This window comes from Oreochromis aureus, linkage group 8 (genome assembly GCF_013358895.1).
Source record: "Oreochromis aureus strain Israel breed Guangdong linkage group 8, ZZ_aureus, whole genome shotgun sequence".
Taxonomy (NCBI): domain Eukaryota; kingdom Metazoa; phylum Chordata; class Actinopteri; order Cichliformes; family Cichlidae; genus Oreochromis; species Oreochromis aureus.
In genome coordinates, this window is record NC_052949.1 from 24940289 (window position 1) to 24962162 (window position 21874).

The 21874-nt window shown below is 41.8% G+C and overlaps 1 protein-coding gene across 3 annotated transcripts in view; it reads right to left on the minus strand.

Annotated features, from left to right (window-relative positions):
* LOC116330258 (arf-GAP with dual PH domain-containing protein 1) overlaps positions 1-20770 on the minus strand; it is a 38062-nt gene extending 17292 nt beyond the window's left edge. For 2 of the 3 annotated variants that reach the window (XM_039616055.1, XM_031752519.2), the window contains exons 1-3: positions 20396-20770; positions 8715-8842; positions 2774-2865 (exon numbers count right to left, since the gene is read on the minus strand). In XM_039616055.1, coding sequence (XP_039471989.1) covers positions 2774-2865; positions 8715-8842; positions 20396-20486 — 311 coding nt within the window. In that variant the 5' untranslated portion in view covers positions 20487-20770. The remainder of the gene's footprint in view (positions 1-2773; positions 2866-8714; positions 8843-20395) is intronic. The other variant, XM_039616056.1, reaches the window with a different exon arrangement.
* Between the last annotated feature and the right edge of the window lie 1104 nt (positions 20771-21874).

Genomic DNA, 21874 nt, shown 5'->3' on the forward strand with positions numbered 1-21874 from the left:
TCTATCAACATTTAGAGGTAAACATTCTTGCAAATTTTTCTTCAAACGACACCCAATGATGACACTGGGTCTTAAACACTAAACCCTGTGATTCTCAGGGGAGCAGAACATGAGAGCACAAACAGACAGCTGATACTGAGAAGGGTATTTCTCTCACTTCTAGTTCTAGGCTTTCTGTCAGTCTTTTGGATTCTCTTTGGTTGTCTCTTTTCATTAAATTTACTGGAAGACAGGGAGACAAATGGAACAACACTCCTAAAATGCCAAGAAAAGAAAGCCTTGCTACCTCAAGTATTATTTGAGGCTGATTCAAAGCACATGCTGGCACAGTGTGTACTACATAACAGCCTCCAGAATATTCAAAAATGCTGAATAAAACCCCTGCAGATTTACAGTAAAAATAATAATACAAACAAAACCACACTGCTTTTCATGGTCTTTCATACACACAAAAAATAAGAGAATAAGAGTGATGCTTCCTGATCACTGTGATTAACACGTGATATAACACATGATACACAATCTACAGCTGTTTCCTGAACAAACATGCAGCTTCTTTTTAGCTCAAATGCTATAAAAGTACACTGCAATTAGCTGTCCAGCACCAAACGGTGGCCAACGTTAGCGCCTAGCTAATAGGTATAGCAGCACGTTTAGCTCTGTGTGTATTACATGCACATCCCAGCTACTATCAGAAAACTTTGCACCACAAATGAACACAATCACATAAGTAAGTATAGTCATAATGAATGAATTGGCCTAAACCCAAGTCGCTGTTATGAATGTTCTTAAAACTTGTGAACTATCGGTCTATCCAGCAGGAATAGGGCAGAGTTAGCTCAGTAGATAGAGTGTTTGCCCCATGATTGAAAGGTTGGGGGTTCAAATCCACCAAACGGCTACCCTGAGGTACCCCTGGGCAAGGTACCGTTTCTACACACTGCTTCCCGGGTCCTGGATTGGTAACTGCCCACTGTTTCACTGAGTGAATGGGTTGAATGCAGAGGAGTAACTTCCTATGGGGTTAATAAAATATAAAAAATATCCAGTATCATTGCAGCATCTCAACGAGGATGACCCAGATCGGCGCACAGAATTTGCAGAGTTTCCTGGAAAGTGGATTGGTCGTCGTGGGCCAGTTGAATGGCCCCCAAGGTCTCCCGATCTGACCCCCTTAGACTTTTATCTTTGGGGTCATCTGAAGGCAATTGTCTATGGTGTGAAGATACGAGATGTGCAGCACCTGAAACTACGGATACTGGATGCCTGTGCTGGCATTTCTCCTGCGGTGTTGCTATCAGTGTGTGAAGAGTGGGAAAAGAGGGTTGCATTGACAATCCAACACAATGGGCAGCACATTGAACACATTTTATAAGTGGTCAGAAACTTGTAAATAACTCATGAAAGAATAAAGTTACATTGAAACCAAGCACACCATTGTTTTTCTTGTGACATTACCAATGAGTTTGATGTGTCACATGGCCCTCTTCCTACTGAAAAAACAAAAGTTGTATCCAAGATGGCCGACTTCTAAATGGCCACCACGGTCACCAACCATCTTGAGGAGTTTGCCCCCTCACATATACTAATGTGCCACAAACAGGACTTTAATATCACCAACCATTCCCATTTTATTACGGTGTATCCATATAAATGGCCCACCCTGTACACTGCAATTAGCTGTCCAGCACCAAACGGTGGCCAGCCTTAGCGCCTAGCTAATAGGTATAACAGCACATTTAGCTCTGTGTGTATTACATGCACATACCAGCTGGTGCTGTTGCTTCTGCTTTTTTCACAGCAGCCATTGCGATTTCTTTAAGTACAGAAAGCACTAATTCACTAACAATAATGCCGTCCTATTGAGCTGGTTTTAACCTTGCTTTTCCTATAGTAAAATATGTGTGATTTTCTCTTTCATGGTAAAACACATTCATGCAACCTTAGCCATCAGCTAGCTAGCTCATGTTTTTCCAGAGCAACCAAGTACAGCACTCCCCAAATCTCTGATAGTTCTAAAGAAAGAACTATAGCCAAAACATTTGCAGTCATATTGAAGATTTTATTCAGAAACAGCTAAATAAATGTTGCCCCACACACCTTCATGCGCACACATATGTTTAAGAAAGCCTGGTGCCATTTTTATTGAGAGTTTATTGGAGGACTCTACCTTCATTAGGTCTTTAAGAAAGAATGTAATACTTGAAAAGCTAATATAATAATTAAGTAGAGTTCCCAACAATCCCAACCTTTTCATTACACATTATTCTGTATTCAACTCTGAAAGTGTACAAAAGCAGACTTTACACTATAGGAAGCATAGAGGGAAACAAGATGGGTTTGGTTTTGCCACGTAGGCTAACTAAATGACAACAGAGATAAGATTGGTAGTTATCAAGAGGACAGAAATGGCAGTTGTTTCTGTTGTCTTCTCTGGGTTTAGCTAATCAACCTTGTCTAGTAGTTTTTAGGGCTGTAGCCTGTGCCTCCACCTAGCCCAGAACAGATACTTTTTTCTACAAACCAAAACAGACCTAAGAAATGTCCTAAATAGAGGTTCCTGCTGTCTTGACACACAGAAAAAAACAAGTTCCTTTGACAGGAAAGGGCCTAACATCAGCTCACTCACTCCTAGCACACAGTCACCCGCTAGCTAACAAGAAAAGAATAAGCTAATTTAACATTAAACATAAACTGCTTGTGCAACTATTAAAATTAGAAGGCTGTGTTTCTAGTGTTTGTGTTTTGAGATTAATTTAAAAGGTGTACTTACTTGCAGTCAGTGTGTGTTGGTCTATAGTAGAAAGCCGGAACCTTCTGCTCATATTTGGCCTTGGCTGCACCGTTTCCCATTGCAGCCATTAACTGAAAGGAAAACAGAAAGAAAAACCTAGTCATCAAAACACTGTCCGCAGCTCAATATTTAATACTGCATTTCAGATATCAAGGTTAAATGGAAAACCAGATAAATTTTATCTACCCAGTTTTTAATGAACCATAATTTTGCTATACCTGCATTAAGTTTATTATATTTATAGTAATAGTAATAGCAATAGCAGTAATATTGGTTTTTAACACCATTACTATCATTAACAATAATAACAGAAAGAAAAAATTCACATTTGACTTTAAATTAGATTAAACACATAAAGCCATTGCTTTATGGCAGAAAACCTTAAGTATGTTAGAACTTGTTCACTTGACAATAAGGCCCTGGCTTTCTTATGGGATTAAGGGTGGAAATGGCCACACTGCATTGGGACACATCTTCCTCCTGCCCTTGTTCCCTCCATCGTACATTTCATCCTAGGATAATCCCTTAGCTCAATCCAGCTGGCACAATCCCTCAGTACGCTTCTTCTTATCCTTTAAGGAACTTTGGGGAATGATGCAGCACTGTGGCATTTTATTGTGAAGGTCAAATAGAAGAGGATTTCTAAAGAAAGCCACTGAAATTCATCTCATGTGACGAATGATGAATTTGGCACCTTGAATGAACATGAAATCAATCAATGTTGAATCAGCTGTTCCCGTCATTTTGTATAATCACCTCTGTACCACATCCATTTCACTGTGTGCCTTTCCTTCATGTGAATTTTTAACTCCACCAGACGGCTGAAAAAAAACTCACTCGCAACTGTCTCAAGCTTCTGCGGAGTATGACCTTCAGTTACTGCTAAACCCGATCTTCATGATAACATGGTTTACACTGCAATAGCACGTGAGACTGAATGACTTCTCATTATCTACAATCTAATTTATTATATATCCAACTGCTTAAGCACATACATATCCATCTAAATAGCAAACCTGATTCAATTTATATACTGATAAATATGCAGCAGCGTGCAGTGTAGTGTGGGCAAGGATAAAAAAAAGAACGTACATAATGCATAAAGTGTAACTGAGATTAAATCAGCCACACAAAGCAAGGTGAAAGCTCCAGCTCGACTTCATCCTGGTAACTTATGAGACCCCAGTTAGTACCAGTAATGACAAAAGCCCACGAAGGAGGACTGCTTCCCTTGATCCTGCTTGCCTGCCCCCTCACTTATTTGCATTTAGATGCAATATTTGAGTCATGGTTTTGGGTTTCTGTTGTGCCACTTCCCATTTTATTTTCTCATTTTAGTGATGTATGTATCTAGTTACTATGTTCTTTTTTCACAGCAGTTTTCACCAGTTACATACTCCTTTAGTATATATACTTCTTTGTCTCTCTGTAACATGCCAGATTGTCTTGGAAGTTAAGCTTTCTAGACAGTTTCCTAGCTATATTCCTCATATTCTCTTCCTAGAGTTGTATTCCTTGTGCTTCTTGTTCATATCCTCATTGTTACCCTTCGGGACTCTTTTCTGGACTTTTTCTTTTTCCTGGTCTTCGCCTGGATTGTTTGCCCTGTCAGTGTATGACCAGCCTTTAATTAAATATGAGATTCTGCTGTATTATGTGGTGTCTTGTGTTATATTTTTGAGCCTGCTCCGTTGCGCCATTAAAAGCAAGGGTAAGATAATGTGTCCAGATATAGATTAAACATTAGTACATGGTGTAAATAGAGCGTAATGTGGTATTACAATTCTAAAACAAAATGAAGTAATATCCTTGCAGGGGGATTTGTGGCACCTAGCTGAACACAACCACTGACGCATTTCCACTGATCCCAATATAAGCCATGTTCAGTTAATAAAGTGAATACTGCTGTGGCTCCTCCGATTACTGACATTTTATTGGTATGGGACCAAAACAGAGCTCCAGAGGTCTCAACAGTGATCTCAAAATCATCCTAAAACACTCCCAATTATATTAACCCAAACGGACGTCACAAAGCCCTCGTGTATTCCCGTACCTCAATCAAATGCATCCCCCATCCGCCAATAAATGTGCTTTTATCCTGGTTTTATCCAAATGCTCTGTCCTTCCTGTGTATTCTTCTTCCATTTTCCTTGCTAACACCCCCACTGTTCACCCCTTAAGTCGAATCCCCATAACATCCCAATTACTGTCCTCCCACATCTTCAACCTTCCTGGTGACTCACATCACCGCCCCCTGAGTCCCTTTTTGTCACAGACTGACAGTCTTTGAGCGCCAACATTGTTTCATTCACGGACAACTTTATTTATCCCCAGCAGAGTACAGAAGTCCAAATATGCATTCTGTGTTTACACATTTGCAGGGGAGGTAATAGGATGCCTTGAAGATGTATTCTGACATGATCACAAGGCACACAAGGGAAAAGAGTAAACTATTATTTTACTAATGATTCTTATTGATCCTTGTGGTGAGATATTCTCCTTCCACTGCGAAGTCAGAGTTAGGCTGAAGGTCAGAATTATGGAGCTGGTTAGAATTCACATATCAGGGCACAGGCATCACAGCAAATCTAAGTATTATTGGAAGATCAATACTGGCTGTATCAAGCCACATGAGACTCTGACTCTGATCATGCAGCCTTTTGTTCTACGCTGAAGAAAAACACTATGGCTAATCTAGAAATATAATGAATGTGTCAACAGATGCACTGGGTTTCAAAAACCCACCACTTTTCCTTTAAATGGCATCTCTCCTCATCATTTTTTTTAATTCTGTCATATTACTAAGTCCATATCACATGTCCATTGACTGGGTTGTTTCCATAGAAACAATAGTGATGCTTAAGCTTCAGTTACCATGGTTTTTGTCTGAATGTATTTGGTACAGTCACATATCAAATATGCACGCTTATATTGGGATTTGCACATATTTGTGAAGAATTAAGAATTCTGGCAGTTATTTCAATCGACTCATAACAGAATATAAACATTTAATAAACTGTTTGGCTTGAAGTTACCCATAGGCAGCATAAAAAGTGGACTACTGTGACCATTCATGGATTTGTGAAGTCCTGTTTTGAAGCAGCAAGATTAACGTTTGCACCGCCGCCATCTTGGTTTTAAAAAAAAGAGCAAGTCTGATTGTGAAACTGCTTGCTCACTGGGTAATGACTTGCCTTTCCATGTTGCTAAATAATGAGTATACCATGGATAATATCCCTTTTTGAAACACAGTATGACCCAAAAGCGACTGAGCCCATAAATTCATAAAGAAAGTTTTTACAGAAGTCAAGACAGAAAGCTGCTTTCCCATAGATTTCTATTCAGGTTCCTCATGTGACGTCATGCAGAATTGACACAGTCACTGGTTGTGTCACCTCCAGTGATACATCATGTATTCCCCCACTGGTTGGCAGTAGTTTCTGGAGGTTGCTGGCTCCTGTCAGCTGAAATCAGTTGCCAAAAATATCCTAGTGCATGCTTTGGTTGCCAGCACTAATATTTCCTACTAGCCAAGCAATAATACGACTTGAAAAAGTGTGACACAAACTGGAAATGAAAGTTTGTTGTCAAAGTAAAAGTTGTACCTCAGCAGTGGCCAATATGTTTCAAAAGGCACAACTTTTAATTTGAAAGCAAATGGTCGATTTAGCAATAAGCTAGCGACCAAAGCAAACGCAAGGGGGGGGTTTGCTAACTGGTTGAGGAGTACACATTGTTGCCAAGTGACATGTGGCTTGGGGGGTCACTGATTGGTCTGTAGGTCACGTGACAGGGGCTTTAGCAATCATTCTCCCAGCAACTGCCATTAGCCTCCAGCAAACACTCGCAACCATCTGGCGAATAGTCTTTTTTCCCTTGCTTTTGCAATTGTCCTGATGTTAACTAGTGGACTTCAAAGGTATGTGCAAGTTTGGGAATGACACATTTCAGACCACACAAAATGTAAAACTAGAAGCCATTTTACTAAAACAAGTGCAAGAGCAACTCAAAAAACAATCCTAACAAAAGGGACTGTTTGCTACAACTGTTAACACCACCACTTTAGTTATGATGCTACAAGTTGCTAATAAAAAACCATCTCCGGTGCTAAAACATGAAGCCAAGCCACATGTGTGAAAATCTAAAGTTCCCCAAATGGTCATTAGTTCCAAAACTGAGTAAGTCACCATAGATTTTAAAAGCACAGCCTGCTACAAAAATAATTTTGGTCTCTATGGCTATTTTCCACTTTCTTGACAACTGTACAAACATGAATAATAATATAAGGCATAGATTTAGATTGCATGAAAGCTTATGTTTATGCAATATTTCAGCTGTAGCTGGCTTGAATAATGGTGATGAAAAAAACATACTGCCACCTTATTAGCTAGTCGACTAAACTGAGTGGCTCACTTTACAACTTGACCATGGTTTGCGGTTGTTGCTTTCATAGGTTTTAAAAGCAATTTTCTCACAACTAATACTCGTACGTATGATACATTCTAGTGTTTCATTTGTATATTATTCTGCAGTTGCACCAGACTCAAAAATATTTTACATCAGCTTTAGCTAATTTCATAGCAATCCACATCTAAAATTTTGTCCATTTCTGTCTAACCAAAGAGATTGTAAAACTGATTTTTAAAATAATTTTAGTTCACAAACTATATTAATAATAATACAATGATTTCCTTTGCATTCTCCTTTGTATTGACACTGGATGGCTTTTTCCAACAGGTTTGTAAAATATTAAAAATCAATTAATGTTTAAATCTCTAGTCTCGAGTTCCAAAGTTGCAGGCAGACAGATTTAGCTACCTTCAGACAGAGGACAGGCTAGTTGTTTAGCAATCCCAGAATATTAGGTGATCTCACTGTCTGCCCACATCAGCTGATGGCTTAGCTGATACCTTTCTCCACATCCAACTGACAAATCAGACTCAGACTGCGGGCTTACTTGTGGTTCCTCGGTTATTTAAAAGCAGAATGGGAGGCAGAGCCTTCAGCTTTCAGACCCCCCGACCCCCCAGGTTGTATTTGGGAGACAGACACCTTCTCTACTTTTAGAGACACTGACCATCCCTTAGTTATACTGACCATCCCTTAGTTATACTGCAATATGTCTAGACTGCTGAGGGGCTTCCCATGATGCACTGAGTGTTTCTTCTTCACTAACCTCTTTCCACTCTGTGTTTATACACCACTCTGCAATTAATCAATAGTTACTATTAATCTCTGGCTCTACTCCCCTACCTGAGCCTGGTTTATTCCTGTTAAAAGGGAGTTTTTCCTTCTCACTATCGCCAAGTGCTTCGTCATAGGTTGTCGTCTGATTGTTGGGATTTTCTTTGTATTTTCTTTGTATTATTAGAGGCTCCTACAGTATAAAGCACCTAGAGCCGGATGTTAATGTTGCTTCAGTATGCAAACAGTTTGTGCACCTGTGCAAGACCCTGTGCCTCCTGCACAACAGAGGAGGTGGATGTTAAATTAAAGCTCTGTTCACGACATTATCATCACAGTAATGTAATAGCATCTCCATGTTGGTTTTATTGCCATATTTTAAAAAAATATTTGATGCTGTCTTGTTAAACACCGTGTGTTACACCTGATCAGACTACACCTCCTCCTGTATTCTCTTGAGAAAATCCATAGTTGTCGCTTGCCTGTGACCCCAAACCATCTGACGCTGTGGAGGCGTAGTGCGAGCAGTATGCTAGCAAAACAGCAGCGTTAGTCCTCCATCTCTTTCTCTCCACACAAAATGTAGGAGTGTAGGAATTCAATGCTGTGGAACACTTGTCTCACATTCATTTTATTGTTGGAATAAGGTGGGAAAAATGATACGAGTCAAATATCAAATGTCAGCAAGTGGACTGAGATTAAAGGGACGTGGAGATTTTTGACATTCCCACCCTACCTCCACCTCACTGGCATCCCATGTGTCCTGGACAGACTTGACCCGGCTGATGTGTGGGATGCTCCGGTGAAGGAGCGAGCAGGCCTGGCAAACAAACACACCCAAAGTCAGCGACGCCCAGTCTGGTTCTGCAGGAGAGACAGAGAAAGGGAAGGAGGGAGAGCCAGGGGGGAGAGAATTAGAGAAATGACGAAGGTAAAAGGGAGAGAGAGAGCGAGGGAAAAGGAGGAAATGAAATTGGTGAAAGCAGGACAGGAGCGTGATAGAGAGAGAAAGATACGGGATAAACAAAAAGGGAGGGATGCAAAAGTCTTGTTATGAAGATGCTTTAACAAAAAGAACAGCAGCTCAAGGTTCAGACTATAAATACTGAAGGTGCTGATGCCAGCACTGTTAAGGGGTTACAGAGGCAAAGTAAATGAAGCGAATATTACATCAGACTGTGGCTGAGTGTGCTCCTGCTCATAAAGGAGAGCAGGGCCGCAAAATATGATTTTGGGGAAATCCTATTTAGCCTACTGACAGGAAGCAGACCACCTGAGATCTGATCAGACCTTAGTTACCGGGCTAGTTGCATCAGACACACAAATGCACACACATAAAGACTCTGGGAAAATGTGCAAAACTCTCTCTCCAACGCAACACAACAGCAGCAGCAGCAGCAGCATCTGTGGGTGGTCAGCCAGGGTGCATGTGAGTCACTGTATCACACACAGGCTGATTCTGCCCATGCTGATGAAGTGTTCAAAGTCAAGAGGCGTGATGTGCGACGGAAAGAGGAAGACAGAGCAAAGTGAGAAACTGAATGTTAGAATATGAGTATGAGAAATGTGAATACCACAGATGGGCTGATTGGTGGATAGCAAATGCAAAGAATCACAATTCAAGTTAGCTGACTGGTAAGACTAAATGACAAGCAATCCTGGCAGCCACAGTTAGTTACTTGGAAGTGATCTTCTTTCTTGTTCCAGTTTCTCAGCTGAAAGTTTGGTATTTTTAGCTGTAGACATGGCAGTGTGCATTCGGTGTTTGTTTTTTTTCACTGAATACTGAAATATCTCAACTTTTGGGCTGATTACTGACAATAACTAAGGGAGAATAGGTAAGGGATGGGAAGTAAAGGAAGCATCATTTACGAAAAGAAAGTTCAATTCCAGCATCAGGCCGGGGTCTTTCTCTGTGGAGTTTGCATGTTCTCCCCAGGTACTCCGGCTTCCTCCCACAGTCCAAAGACATGCAATTAGTGGGGATGGTTTAAATGACCAATCTAAATTGCCTATTGTTGTGAGTGCGAATGGTTTTCTGTCTCTGTGTGTTAGCCCTGCAACAGACTGGCGACCTGTCCAGGGTGTACCCCGCCTCTCGCCCTATGACAGCTGGGATAGGTTCCAGCACCCCCCCCACAACCCTGAAAAAAAAGGATAAGCAGAAGCAAATGGATGGATGGGCCTGACCATAGCACTAAGACCACTATAAGCGTGTCTCAGGGAAATCCTTCACATGTTTTGGTTTCTGTTACTTGGTCTGTGCCATTATTTTTTCTATTTCTGTTGTGATTTGTGTGCTCTGGCAGCATTTTTCTATTTGCTGCTTAAGTTGCAATCAATTTGACCTCTCAGGACCACCGTAGTCCTCTTCCATCAAGCCAGTTACTGTACAGTTATTGTATTGTATTGTAAGTAAACAGTCAAGCAGGGCGAGCTTATTGAGACAAACATGTGAGTAACAAGTCCATGAACATTTTTTTAGTTGGATCCCAGTTATTTCCATCGTTTATATACAGTCTGTGCACAGTATTAACGAAAACAAAATATATTTTATAAGTTTAAATGTGATTATATTGGCTAACGTTAGTGTGTCAGTGGGGCATTTATGGATAATGATGTTGCTAATGGATGCATATGCATGTGTGTGTATACTGTGCTACAGAACATATGCACATCCTAACCTGCATATGTGCACAACTACAAGCAACTGAAAGTACTGAGGGTGCCCTTACTGAGCAACATTCAAAAGTCTTTCTCTCTGTATCTCACTCTCTGTGCAGCTGCTATTTCTTAAATAAAGAGGCCCTCAGCGTGGCGCACCACAGACACACACACATGCACACACAGTGACAGCAGTGTGTAATACTCAAGGGAATCATATGAGAGGCAGGGGAACGAAAGGTTGAAGGAGGCAAAAAAACCCCCAAAACCCAACACCATTTCTGCATTTCTGTCATTTCAAGGCTGAAGCGAAAAGGTTTAGAGATTTAGAGATCTGGATGGAAGCGGAGAACAGAGATGAGGGTTTGGAGGAGTGGAAGAAGCAAGCAGAGGGATGATGTGAGTTCCCCCGAGAGACTTAGCTGGCATCTGCGATAATCTTCCTCCATTTCATCTCTTTTAACCCATGACAAGCAGGTGACACTTTTATAAACGTCAAGTCATCCTTTAATCATTCGGGAGTGCGATGAAGCTTCGAGCAGCAGCACTTTGATGTAAGGGAATCAAACCTCTTCCTTTTTAGGTCTTCGCAACAACAATATAAAAACTCACAGGCACCCACACAAACACACACACTCACACCAAACCAACCCCTGCTGACACGAAAACATACAACCTGCCATTCGGTGGTGAGGTCATCTCTGTCTGAGTCAGGCCTTACAGAGAAACAGGCGGCACTCAGGGAGATTACTGTGGCCGCATGACTGACTAACAACACACACACAAAACCACACACACACACACACACAATCAAACATGCACATACGCAGAGGGCTTTTTCCTCTACATGTACATGAGTGATGTTTCTCAACAGGATAGCTGTGAACAACAGATGCACAGTCGTAGTGAGCAGGAGGTGGAAAATTCCTGATGTAGTGTGACTGTTTTTTTTCTTACAGTGCATATGCTGTTTGAGACATGTTTTTTTCTTTAAATGCAGCAGTACCGTGTTGCATCTCTGAGCAACTGTTCAGAGAGAAGAGGAAAAAAGCTTTGCAGGAGATCTTATTGGGCTCACCTTTTAGGGAGACACCGGAGCTTTGGACTGAGGATGAATGAATGGGTGAGGGGCATTTATATTCTTACAGTGGCGGCCCCTGTGACTGTGAGCATCTGCAAGCACTTTCATGCATCTGCAGCAGAGTTCATTTGTACAGTATCTCTCATAGACATGCCATGTCAGAGGTGGCATTGTGTTGGAGGTTAATGGCTAGAAAGTAGGGCCAGCTGAGGTTATGACCCATTCATGTGCTGCTAAAAAAAAACAGACACCACAACATGCTTTCATTCTCTCAGTGGTTCTTCATTTTAAAAGGGCAGACGTCCCAGATGGAATGTCTCTGCAAATACAAATATTGCCCATTGAATCCACTGAATTTGCTCTACTCAAATCATTGATTCGTGTTTCTTACCTGTTGCCATGGGGATAGATTTTAAGGCTATGACTGTTGGTTAAGTATCATAATTTTCCTTGACCCACTGTGGGCTAGTGTGGTCACTGTGTGTAGTTTGGTTCACTTAAATAGAGGGCTAGCTCTCAAGTTCAAAACATGGGTTTGTTTAAAGTAATTGTTTCACAAAAATTACTCCATCTTTGTTATTGAAGAATTACTAGCTCATTGCTTTTCTTTGCTTTTCATGTTCTTAACTTGAGGACATTTTTTTACTAATAGATCTTATCCATAGCTCGAAGTCTGTTCTTGAAGGAAGTATCACTGCACTGTGTTAATTCATTTTAAGGTCACTTGGACATGCTTGGTAAATTCCGCTCCCCCCACAACTTCTATTCTGAGTACACGAGTACAAACAAAGGAGGAAATGCATTTGCTGAAATGCAATCTTAATGCCACTGGTTCTAAAACTGAGGGCAATTGATCTTTTACCAGCTATCAACAGTAATGATTGTTGCACAGAAAATGAACTCCTGGGGTATCTCACAGCTATACTGGACGCCTTCAAACATTGCCGACTGTCCCCACAGCAATCCAAAACCAATGGAGGTTGATGCCCATACAATAAACATTTTTATGGAAGGACCAAACAAACTATGTAGCTTTTAGTTATAACCTTACTAAGGTATAAGGTATAAAGATAGAAGTACTGGGCCAAACCGCTTTATCTTAGAATTAAAGGTGATTTTAGGCTCATTGGCCCAAGTATACAAAATCAGAGCGTAAAAGTGGCATGGGTTTAAGTGTAATGTGGCTCAGTATTTTGATAATGATGGTGTCACCGTGTCAACCCCTATATTTAGTAGAATAGCTAAATGTATAGCTAATAAATAAATAGCTAAATATTTGTTTCAGAACAATCCTGCTCAGATTTTTTGGCTAATTCATGCAAGCACACCTTCCTGACAGGTTACTTTGTCATGTTAATACAATATGTCTACAGTTACCTCATAATCATCAGGTCAAACAACTTTCTAGAACATAAAATACTTCAAGGAAAGTTTTTTGTACTGAATCCCTAAAGGCTGGTGTGTGGTTTTAATAAAGCAAATTAGCGTTCTGTCTCCCTGAAACTCCCTAAAAAGGAGACTTGGTGAAATCCTTGACAATGAAACGTCTGAAAAAAGTACACTAAACAGTTGTCTATGTGTATATGTGTTTGTGTGTGTGTTACGTGGGCTTGTTGTTATGAGGTCACAAGAGTCTTGGAAAGTTAAGAGTGTGGGTTGACCTCAACTTCCTTGAATCAAATGCTGTGTTTGATTTCATATACCATCCACTGTTTTGTTCATTTTCAGTATGCTCTCCTTTGGTGATCTAATCAATAACACCTTAATGTTAAACACCAGAAAGACCAATTTGATATTTTATGTGTACTTCAAAAGGTTCTCTGTGTTATGACCATGGTGTACATTTCAAAAAGAATCCAGAAGAATCTACTCATCTATTTTTGTATTGATTTTAAACTGCTTCTTATTATGTATCAAGGCTTTGTGCTGCCATATTTTTTTAGAACCCTGTATTATTTCAGTCGGTTGCTGGATGACATCAAAAGACTGTAACTTTACTAAATCGAGCCTACAGCAAGGCAAACAGACCACACTCTAAGAAACAGAAAGATCTAAAGATACTGATACATTTTGTCATTAGTGCCTGATTCCACATTTAAGAAGTCTATATTCTATATTTAAAGTGAGCTTCATGTTGCTAAACAAATGCTTGACTTATACAAGTCAAGCATTATATAATTTTATATATCTAAAAGTTCCCCTCTCAACCCTGTGGGCAGTCTTTATCCTTCAAGCTCGGGTCCTCTACCAGAGGCCTGGGAGCTTGAGGGTCCTGCGCAGAATCTTAGCTGTTCCTAGGACTGTGCTCTTCTAGACAGAAATCTCCAATATTGTTCCTGGGATCTGCTGGAGCCAGTTGCCTAGCTTGGAAGTCACTGCACCTAGTGCTCCGATTACCACTGGGACCACTGTTACCTTCACCCTCCACATCTTCTCAAGCTTTTCTCCTAGCCCTTAGTACTTCTCCAGCTTCTCATGTTCCTTCTTCCTGATGTTGCCGTCATTCGGTATCACTACGTCTATCACTACGGCCATCTTCTTCTGTTTGTCTACGACCACTATGTCCGGTTGGTTAGCCACCACCAGTTTATCTGGAAGTCCCACAGGATCTTAGCTCGGTTATTCTCGACTACCTTGGGGGCGTCTCCCATTTTGACCTGGGGGCTTTCAGGCCATACTTGGCACAGATGGTTAAGAGAACCTTGTAAATATTCTCTCAAGTTTTTTGTCAGTGTTACCCAGCAGAACTGTAAGCAAGAACACAAAAGTTGAGCTGGAATGGAGATGTAACAGTCTTTAACCTGCCCGCTGCTTAGAGCTAAGTTAGAATGTTTTATTGAGCGAACTGTGAATAGAGCAGGTAACTGAGAATTACCCTGAAGCAAGTGCCCTTTATGCATCCAGCCTACTGCATGATCTAACCGAACGACAACCATTGCCGAAATCAAACAATTTTCATAGGTGCATTAGCTGTGGAGAACCTCCTGCTGCTCTTGAGAAAGCAGACTGCAAAGGATGAGGTAAAAACATTAGTTCAGGATTTCGTCCTCTGTCAGATCATAAAGAAATGCTCTATACACCTTAAAATTAAAGCCCATGTGATCCTGAACTGTATAACAGCTCAGTCTGACTGGAGTAAAATAAGCATCGTAACCTCCTTGTGACTAGGAAAAATTGATGGTTGCCCATTTCATCGCATTTTTTTGCATTCATAAACCAACTGTGAGTAATTGTGCTGATGAACTGATCCACAGAGGGCAACCACTTTCAATCACACGACACGTTGCCTGGTGGGAGGAACTTACAGCAATCACTCTCAGACTGGCAAAGATATGCAAACAGTTGCCGTTTCAATCTGTCTTTGTCTATGCTGAAGAATGCAACTCGTCTACAGCGAATCTGTTTGCAAAAGCAAACTCGACTTAGATGAGTGTCAACTTGTATTCTGATTATTTATTATTTATTTCTGATTATTTTGCGGGTCGGACTTGAACCCAGGCCGGCCGCTTTCAGACGTATGGCTAGACGCTCAACGCACTTACAAGCTTTTAACACAATGCTAAGCTCCCATAGGTCATTAAAAAATTTTCGTCCATTATTTTTGTTTCAAACCTAAAAAAAAAAACCAGAAAGCAATGAGTGGTACTGCAAAAGGAACCTAAACCTCCTCATATCTCATCTTGGACCTGCTGATTTTCTGTTCTATAAACGCCTTCTGCACACCTAAAAGGATTGCTGAGGCTTCTCTCTGGAGGCAAAAAATCATTTGTGTGTCCTCAGCAGAGGGCAGAACCACAGTGCTGCTGAGCTACAGAGAAACCCCGCAGTACAGGCGCCCAGCTCAGCCTCTCAGCGGTCTCATCAAAGCGCACCAGCAGAGTGAAGATAGAGGAAGAAATGCAAAGATAAGGAAGGGCAAAGTAAGAATGACTAAGCATTACAAAAAACATCCACAAGCCGTGCGTGTTTTCAGACCAATTCCAGCAAGCCTTCTGCCTGGTTAATGAATGTTGTATCTGAGATGGGGCGATAAGACACGGGTGAGGAAGGACAGGCAGGTCACTGCTGATGCTGCGATGTGTTTTACTTTGTAAGTCTGCAAATTCACGAACAATAGAAGGATTTCATGCGATGTAGCGTAGCAGGGACAACGGATGGACTCATCTTTCAGGAAAAGCAGGCTAACCTGTCACCTTTATCGCAAAGTAAAGCTAGGAACTGTCTTTTTTCTGACATATTTGACTCTTCACCAAGAAAGATCTTTCTTTTTGGAGTGCTTCTGCACGGCTTTCCTCCCGCAGACCGGTTAATTTAGGTTAATTTGTGATTCTAAATTGGCTGTAGGTGTGAAATCGAGAAAAGGCGAGAGCCAGACAACCACATGACAGCGAATAGACTAGACTCCATAATAATTTTGTCTAGCACAATGTATGCTTTTCTTATTTCCTAATCCCATTTGAATTATCGTGTGAGTCATTGCAGAAAGCGATATATTTCTGGAGAAGACCTTTTCAGAGTGTAAATGTTTACTTGTGAACTAGCTGAAAGCCCTCACACCCACTTAACAGTCGCTCATCTTTGTTTCTGGTCTGGTCTTAAATTTAGAAACCATTTGCATACAGATTCTTTAACAAATGCACTACTGTGACTAATGCAATCAGATTTCAAACAAAGTTAAATGTCTGTACTCCCACTAAGTCAACTAGAAGAAGAATTGTGTGAACTGCAACATCTGGGAATGGCCATTATACAAGATTAATTGAGAGGTAGGGACATGCTGCCAGCATCTCCTGGGAGATAAAATAAGTGCATTTTTTATGGAGGCCTGTGAAAAATGACCCTTATGCTCCCTCAATCTATGAAATTACCAAACAGTCTCCTGATGAGTTTATGGCCTCAATCGCTAGTTTCATTTCTTACTGAACACAACATGTTGTTCATTTTGTAAACTGTGGCCCTATTAAAGCAAAAGAGGGGGAAAAAGTAGAGCATCCTTTAGGGCAGCGGTCCCCAACCTTTTTTGCACCACAGACCGGTTTATGTCCGACAATATTTTCACGGACCGGCCTTTAAGGTATTGCAGATAAATACAACAAAATAAAACCAGTACCGGTACCAAAAAAAAATGTATTCATATACACATGGGAAAAGACCCAGGGAAACCGAGTTAACAATAAAAATGATGAATAAAAATGAAAAATAACGATAAAAATCCCAAAAACCATAAATTTCACACTCGAGCCTTAACTCTCGCGGCCCGGTACCACACAACTCACAGACCGGTACTGGTCCGCGGCCCGCGGATTGGGGACCGCTGCTTTAGTGCAGATCCTCCTTGTCGATGACAAGTTTCTACCTGGGAAGTGTGCAATGTTGCTCTGTTTCTCAGTCAGTGACTGATGTGTAAAATTAATAATAAAATTCTGAGTACAGGGAGAAGGTTCTGGGTTCGAAATCAGCCTGTGGCCTGAACGAACCAGCTTGTTCTCGCCATGCTTGTGTGGATTCTTTCCAGGTTTTAGATTGGATATAGGAGTGCAGGGTGTACCCCACCTCTCGCCCTTCGATACCTGGGATCCAGTTCTCCCACAAGCCAGAACTGGATAAGCAGAAAAAAATGGATAGATGGCACTCCTTTAAGGAAAATCAAATGTTTGCTTCACTAAATATGAAAAAACTATTTCCCATTTTGTACTTACCTCTTTGTACGGTATCTGTTATATTCTACTTAACAGCCACAATGATGGTTTTTTCCTTTCTCTTTTGTCTATTGAGCGGATTTGTCTGTTTTTCACTATATTGAAACTATCTCACAACTGAACCACCAAAACCAGCATCAAAAATTCATATCTTGATGAGATGTGAATTATTAGCCTGGGGATTCCTGGTTCCTGTCAACAGGGGAAGTGGTACTGGTGGTGGTTTCATCTGTGCTGCTTGTACTCTTGTGAAATTTCATGAAAGAAGCACAGTAATTAGGAAACAAAGCAGTTGGATTCAACTAAACTATAGCACACTGCAGCCCACTTTTACTAGCATTTGGGTTAAGAGCGCCATGCTGAAAGAAATGTCATCACCTGTTGAGGAAAATGAGTGTACACGACTTGGCGGATCAGATTTTCCACCTCCTTTCCCTAAACTGTTGTATTACATCCCGGATACAATTGGCACTGCCGCACAGAACAGAACATCTGTCTCAGCTGCACTTCAGAGGCGAGATTCTATTGTGCAATCATTGCAAAGGTGAAAGTGGTGTACTTGCCAGGGAAAACTGCTTAACAGTTTTAGCTCGGGAACATTCAATGCCAATGTTTCCCTGAGGCATAGTGAACTGTTGCAGAACAGTGAACAAATCATCAAAAACGACATCCCAAGAGACAAATAGCGCTTGATCAGTGTAAATCATTGTGCCAGCTTTCCCCAAACAGCCTGTAGTCATGCTAGCTGGCCTGTGAGTGTGTACAGGTTTGCAAATAAATGCTTATGCTAACACAGCCACACGCTCACAGAAACAATGCTAATGCTAACCGTCTATAACCTTTACCATGTTCATCATCTTAAAGAAGACAGCATACTTGACATGGATGTCTTTTAGATATATAACAGATCAGGTTTCATTTTAATTTCAGCTTGGAGAATTAGTTTCCAGCATAAGTAACACTTACAAAGTACTTTCTTTCCTCAAATATGCTAACATTTACTAATTAACAATGGATGTAAGCTAATGACTACTGCCCATCAGTATTCTACTCTCTTCTCCTACCATTGAATAAATGCCAAAGAAAGATGATTTTGTAGCAATTTGGGTACTGAACAACCATCCCATATGTTTTAATAGCATTCATGTAGGGCTGGGGTCTCACAGGGGTCAGCTAGGATGCATCTTCTGAACGCCACAGAGTTCCACAATTTTCCACCAAACCCAGCACACCAATGGGACTAATTTGTAATCTACTTAGTAAAATATCTACTGAGCCTATTGTTCATACTAATCAATTTTTATAACTCTAATTAAGGTTAAAAAACTAGGTTCATTGACAAAAAGTATAACGAAAATAACAGTGATGCCTTGCTAGCTACCATAAACTTAATTTCAAGTGATAATTTCACACTTTGTTAGCTTTCAGCGGATATGTACCAAAACCTCTTCTTGTGGACGTAGCTCTGCAACACTGTGGCTAATTTGAATTGACTTTATTTGGGATGGTGGAGGGTTGGTTGAGGTATCCATGTGCAAACCTATATCATATCAAGCAGTCATGGGTTTGGATTCAAGGTTAGGTTAACTGGTGATTCTAAATTACCGAGATGTGTGAATGTGAGTGTGGATGTATTGTCTGTCTCTCTGTGTTAGCCCTGTGTCAGGTGGCGACCTGTCCAGGGTGTACCCTGCCTCTCGCCCTATGGTCGCTAGGATAGACTCCAGCCCCTCTGCAACCCTGAATTGGATAAGCAGATAAGAATTGATTGATTCATATTGGCCTGGTGGAGGGCAGTCTGAGGTATCCATGCACACACTTAGATAATATCAAGTAGTCATGGTTTTGGACTCAAGCTGTCCGCTAAGACACAAGCCCACTGGAGCTCACGGTACAAATCAATCTATTATTTTAGTTATTTTAAGGTGAGTCGTTGTTCCCTGCTGCACCACTACACCGGATCTCAGTGTTCCCCCCGCCCTGCCAAATCTCACTTTAACCATTGTGTAAAAGCTGTTATCAACTGACCAAAGGCTGAACTGTTGTTATGTAGGTTGCTGATAAAAAAAGGAAAATAAAAGAAAAATGCTGCTGCTAATTCAAAGCTGCATCAACCACAAAAAATAACAACCTCTCCACCTTCCTACAATCACAATGAAATCCCTCTTTAAGTGTCTACCCCTCAGACAAAGCTATCTCGTTTTGCAAAAGTGACTCTGGCTCAAATAAATAAATAAATAAATAAATAAATAATTTTTTTTTTTTTTTAAAAATGCAGCTCTGCTACAGCCAGTCCTCAGAGGAGCCGTAACCGGGGCCAAGGAACAGGCGTCCCGGGCAGGCTCGGCTCCAAGCACTGGGCGTTGGGCCCGTACTGGAGCCTCGGCTGGCCACTCACTGGTTTACTGCCATTTGAGCGACGAGGAAGGAGGGGTGTACTGAAAGGATGATGAAGGGAGGATCTGGGCGGGGGGGGAGGAGAGATGAAGACAGTGAAAAATGAACAAAAATAGCTGCACAGGAATAGGGTGGACACACAGTCGGGAACATGTAGAGCAAAACCCATCACACACAAGTAATAACTGAGCTTTATGGGGGTTGCTGACAGTGTAGACTGTAATAACACAAAACCACACACACACACACACACACACACACACACACACAGTGAGGAGCAGAGTTGGCATGTCTTCACACAGTTTAATGGGTTTATGGCTCAGACTTATAAGTCCAGAGTCCACTGTCAGGCCTACTTTGGTCTACTTTGTCCTCGGGTATCTGCGGGCCTTTGTCACCAGACTCGCTCAGACTGTGCGGTTCTGAAGTGGCAGTTGGCTCATGTACCCCCCTGCTGGTGCACAGCGGCTCGAAACGCACACGCGCACCGGCAGCTGGATGCGCTGGCTCCACCGGGCGCCGGGTTTTCAGTAACGGGGCTGGTGGACGGGGTGGAGGGGGGAAGGTTTGCCTTACCTGGATTGCCGCAGTCCGCGCACTTGTCGTTGCCCGGTCTCGCCAGCACGTCCTGCAGCTGCAGCTTGTTCCCCTCCGCTTCCAGCGCCATGGTGAGTTTATCCGTCCAGCCTCACCGCGGTGGGAAGAAGGTGCCCAAGAACATCCGCCGCTGGGGTCCAGCAGACAGACAGACAGACAGACTGGTCACCTGCCACCTCCGATCCGAGCTGTGCCCGAGGATAAGAGAGCAGAGAGAGAGAAAGGGAAACTGAGCGATCCGCGCCGAGAGCTCTCTCTGCCTCTCACTGATAGCTCTATTACCCAGGCTCTTTGGCTGCATAATAATCAAGCCCACACGTTACCATCGCCGCCTCCTCCCCTCCTGTCTGTCTGCCTGCTTTCCCTTCAGCCTTATATCTTAGAAAAGTGAGACATCCAGCGGTGGGCTAGGTGAAGCTGCACGTTTAAAGAATCCAGTGGAGTCGGATCGTCCGCTCGTGCAAAAGTGGCATTTAAATGAAACTGATAACATGAAAGTGCTCTGAATGCGCACGCAGCATCGGAGAGGCGAATAAAGTCTGCCTACTATTAATAAATACATATTAACATATATCTCCTGTCTGAGGGCAGGTTGCAGGTTGTTTCCAGGGCTGCACTCTCCTGGGTGGAGACCTCTGATTACCACTGGGATAACTTTGGACTTCCACATCTGTTCCAGATGTTCCTTCAGCCGCTGGTAATTTCCTATTTTCTCCTGCTCCTTCTTCCTGATGTTGCTGTCTGCTGCGATTGCCACATCTAACACAACTCTGATTTTCTGCACCTTTTCAGCCACCACAGCACATTTGGCCTGTTTCTCTTAACCACCTTTGTTGGTGTCTCCCAGCAGGACTTGGGGACGTTTAGGGTATATGCAGCACAGATGTTCTTGCACACTGTCCCAGCTTGCATCTTACATCCTGTTGCCTGCCATGTGTTGGATAGTCTCTGGGGCAGCCATCTGCAGCTTGGGTCCTGTTGGTTGTGGTAAATGCTTGCTTCTATGGATCTGGCACTTGGGGCCAGTGTTTGTGTTGCCATCATCAGAGCCTCTGCGCTGTCGGCTTCTAACCACTAGTAGGATTTCCTAATGTCAGTCACTTCCTCTGTCTGTCATCCCATGCAGGGGCTTGGTCGTCCGTGACAGTTTCTCTTCCTGTTCCTCATCACCGTCGTCAGCTGCCTGAGGCAATCTTTTTTTGTTGTTGCATCAAATCATTTTTAAATAATATTTTCAATCAGCAGTTATGATTTTCAATTTCTTACAGTATCTAAGAGAACAGTATGAACACTTTATTGTTCTATCAGATTCAGCGTACAGTTACAGAGTTTTACAAAGCTACAGCATTATGAGTTAATAATCAGAGAAGTTTATGGTGTACGTGTAAAGGCACAGTAATGGAAAAATAAAATGATTATTATTTTCTTTTTTTAGTCCGTTATGTCATTTTGAATTAT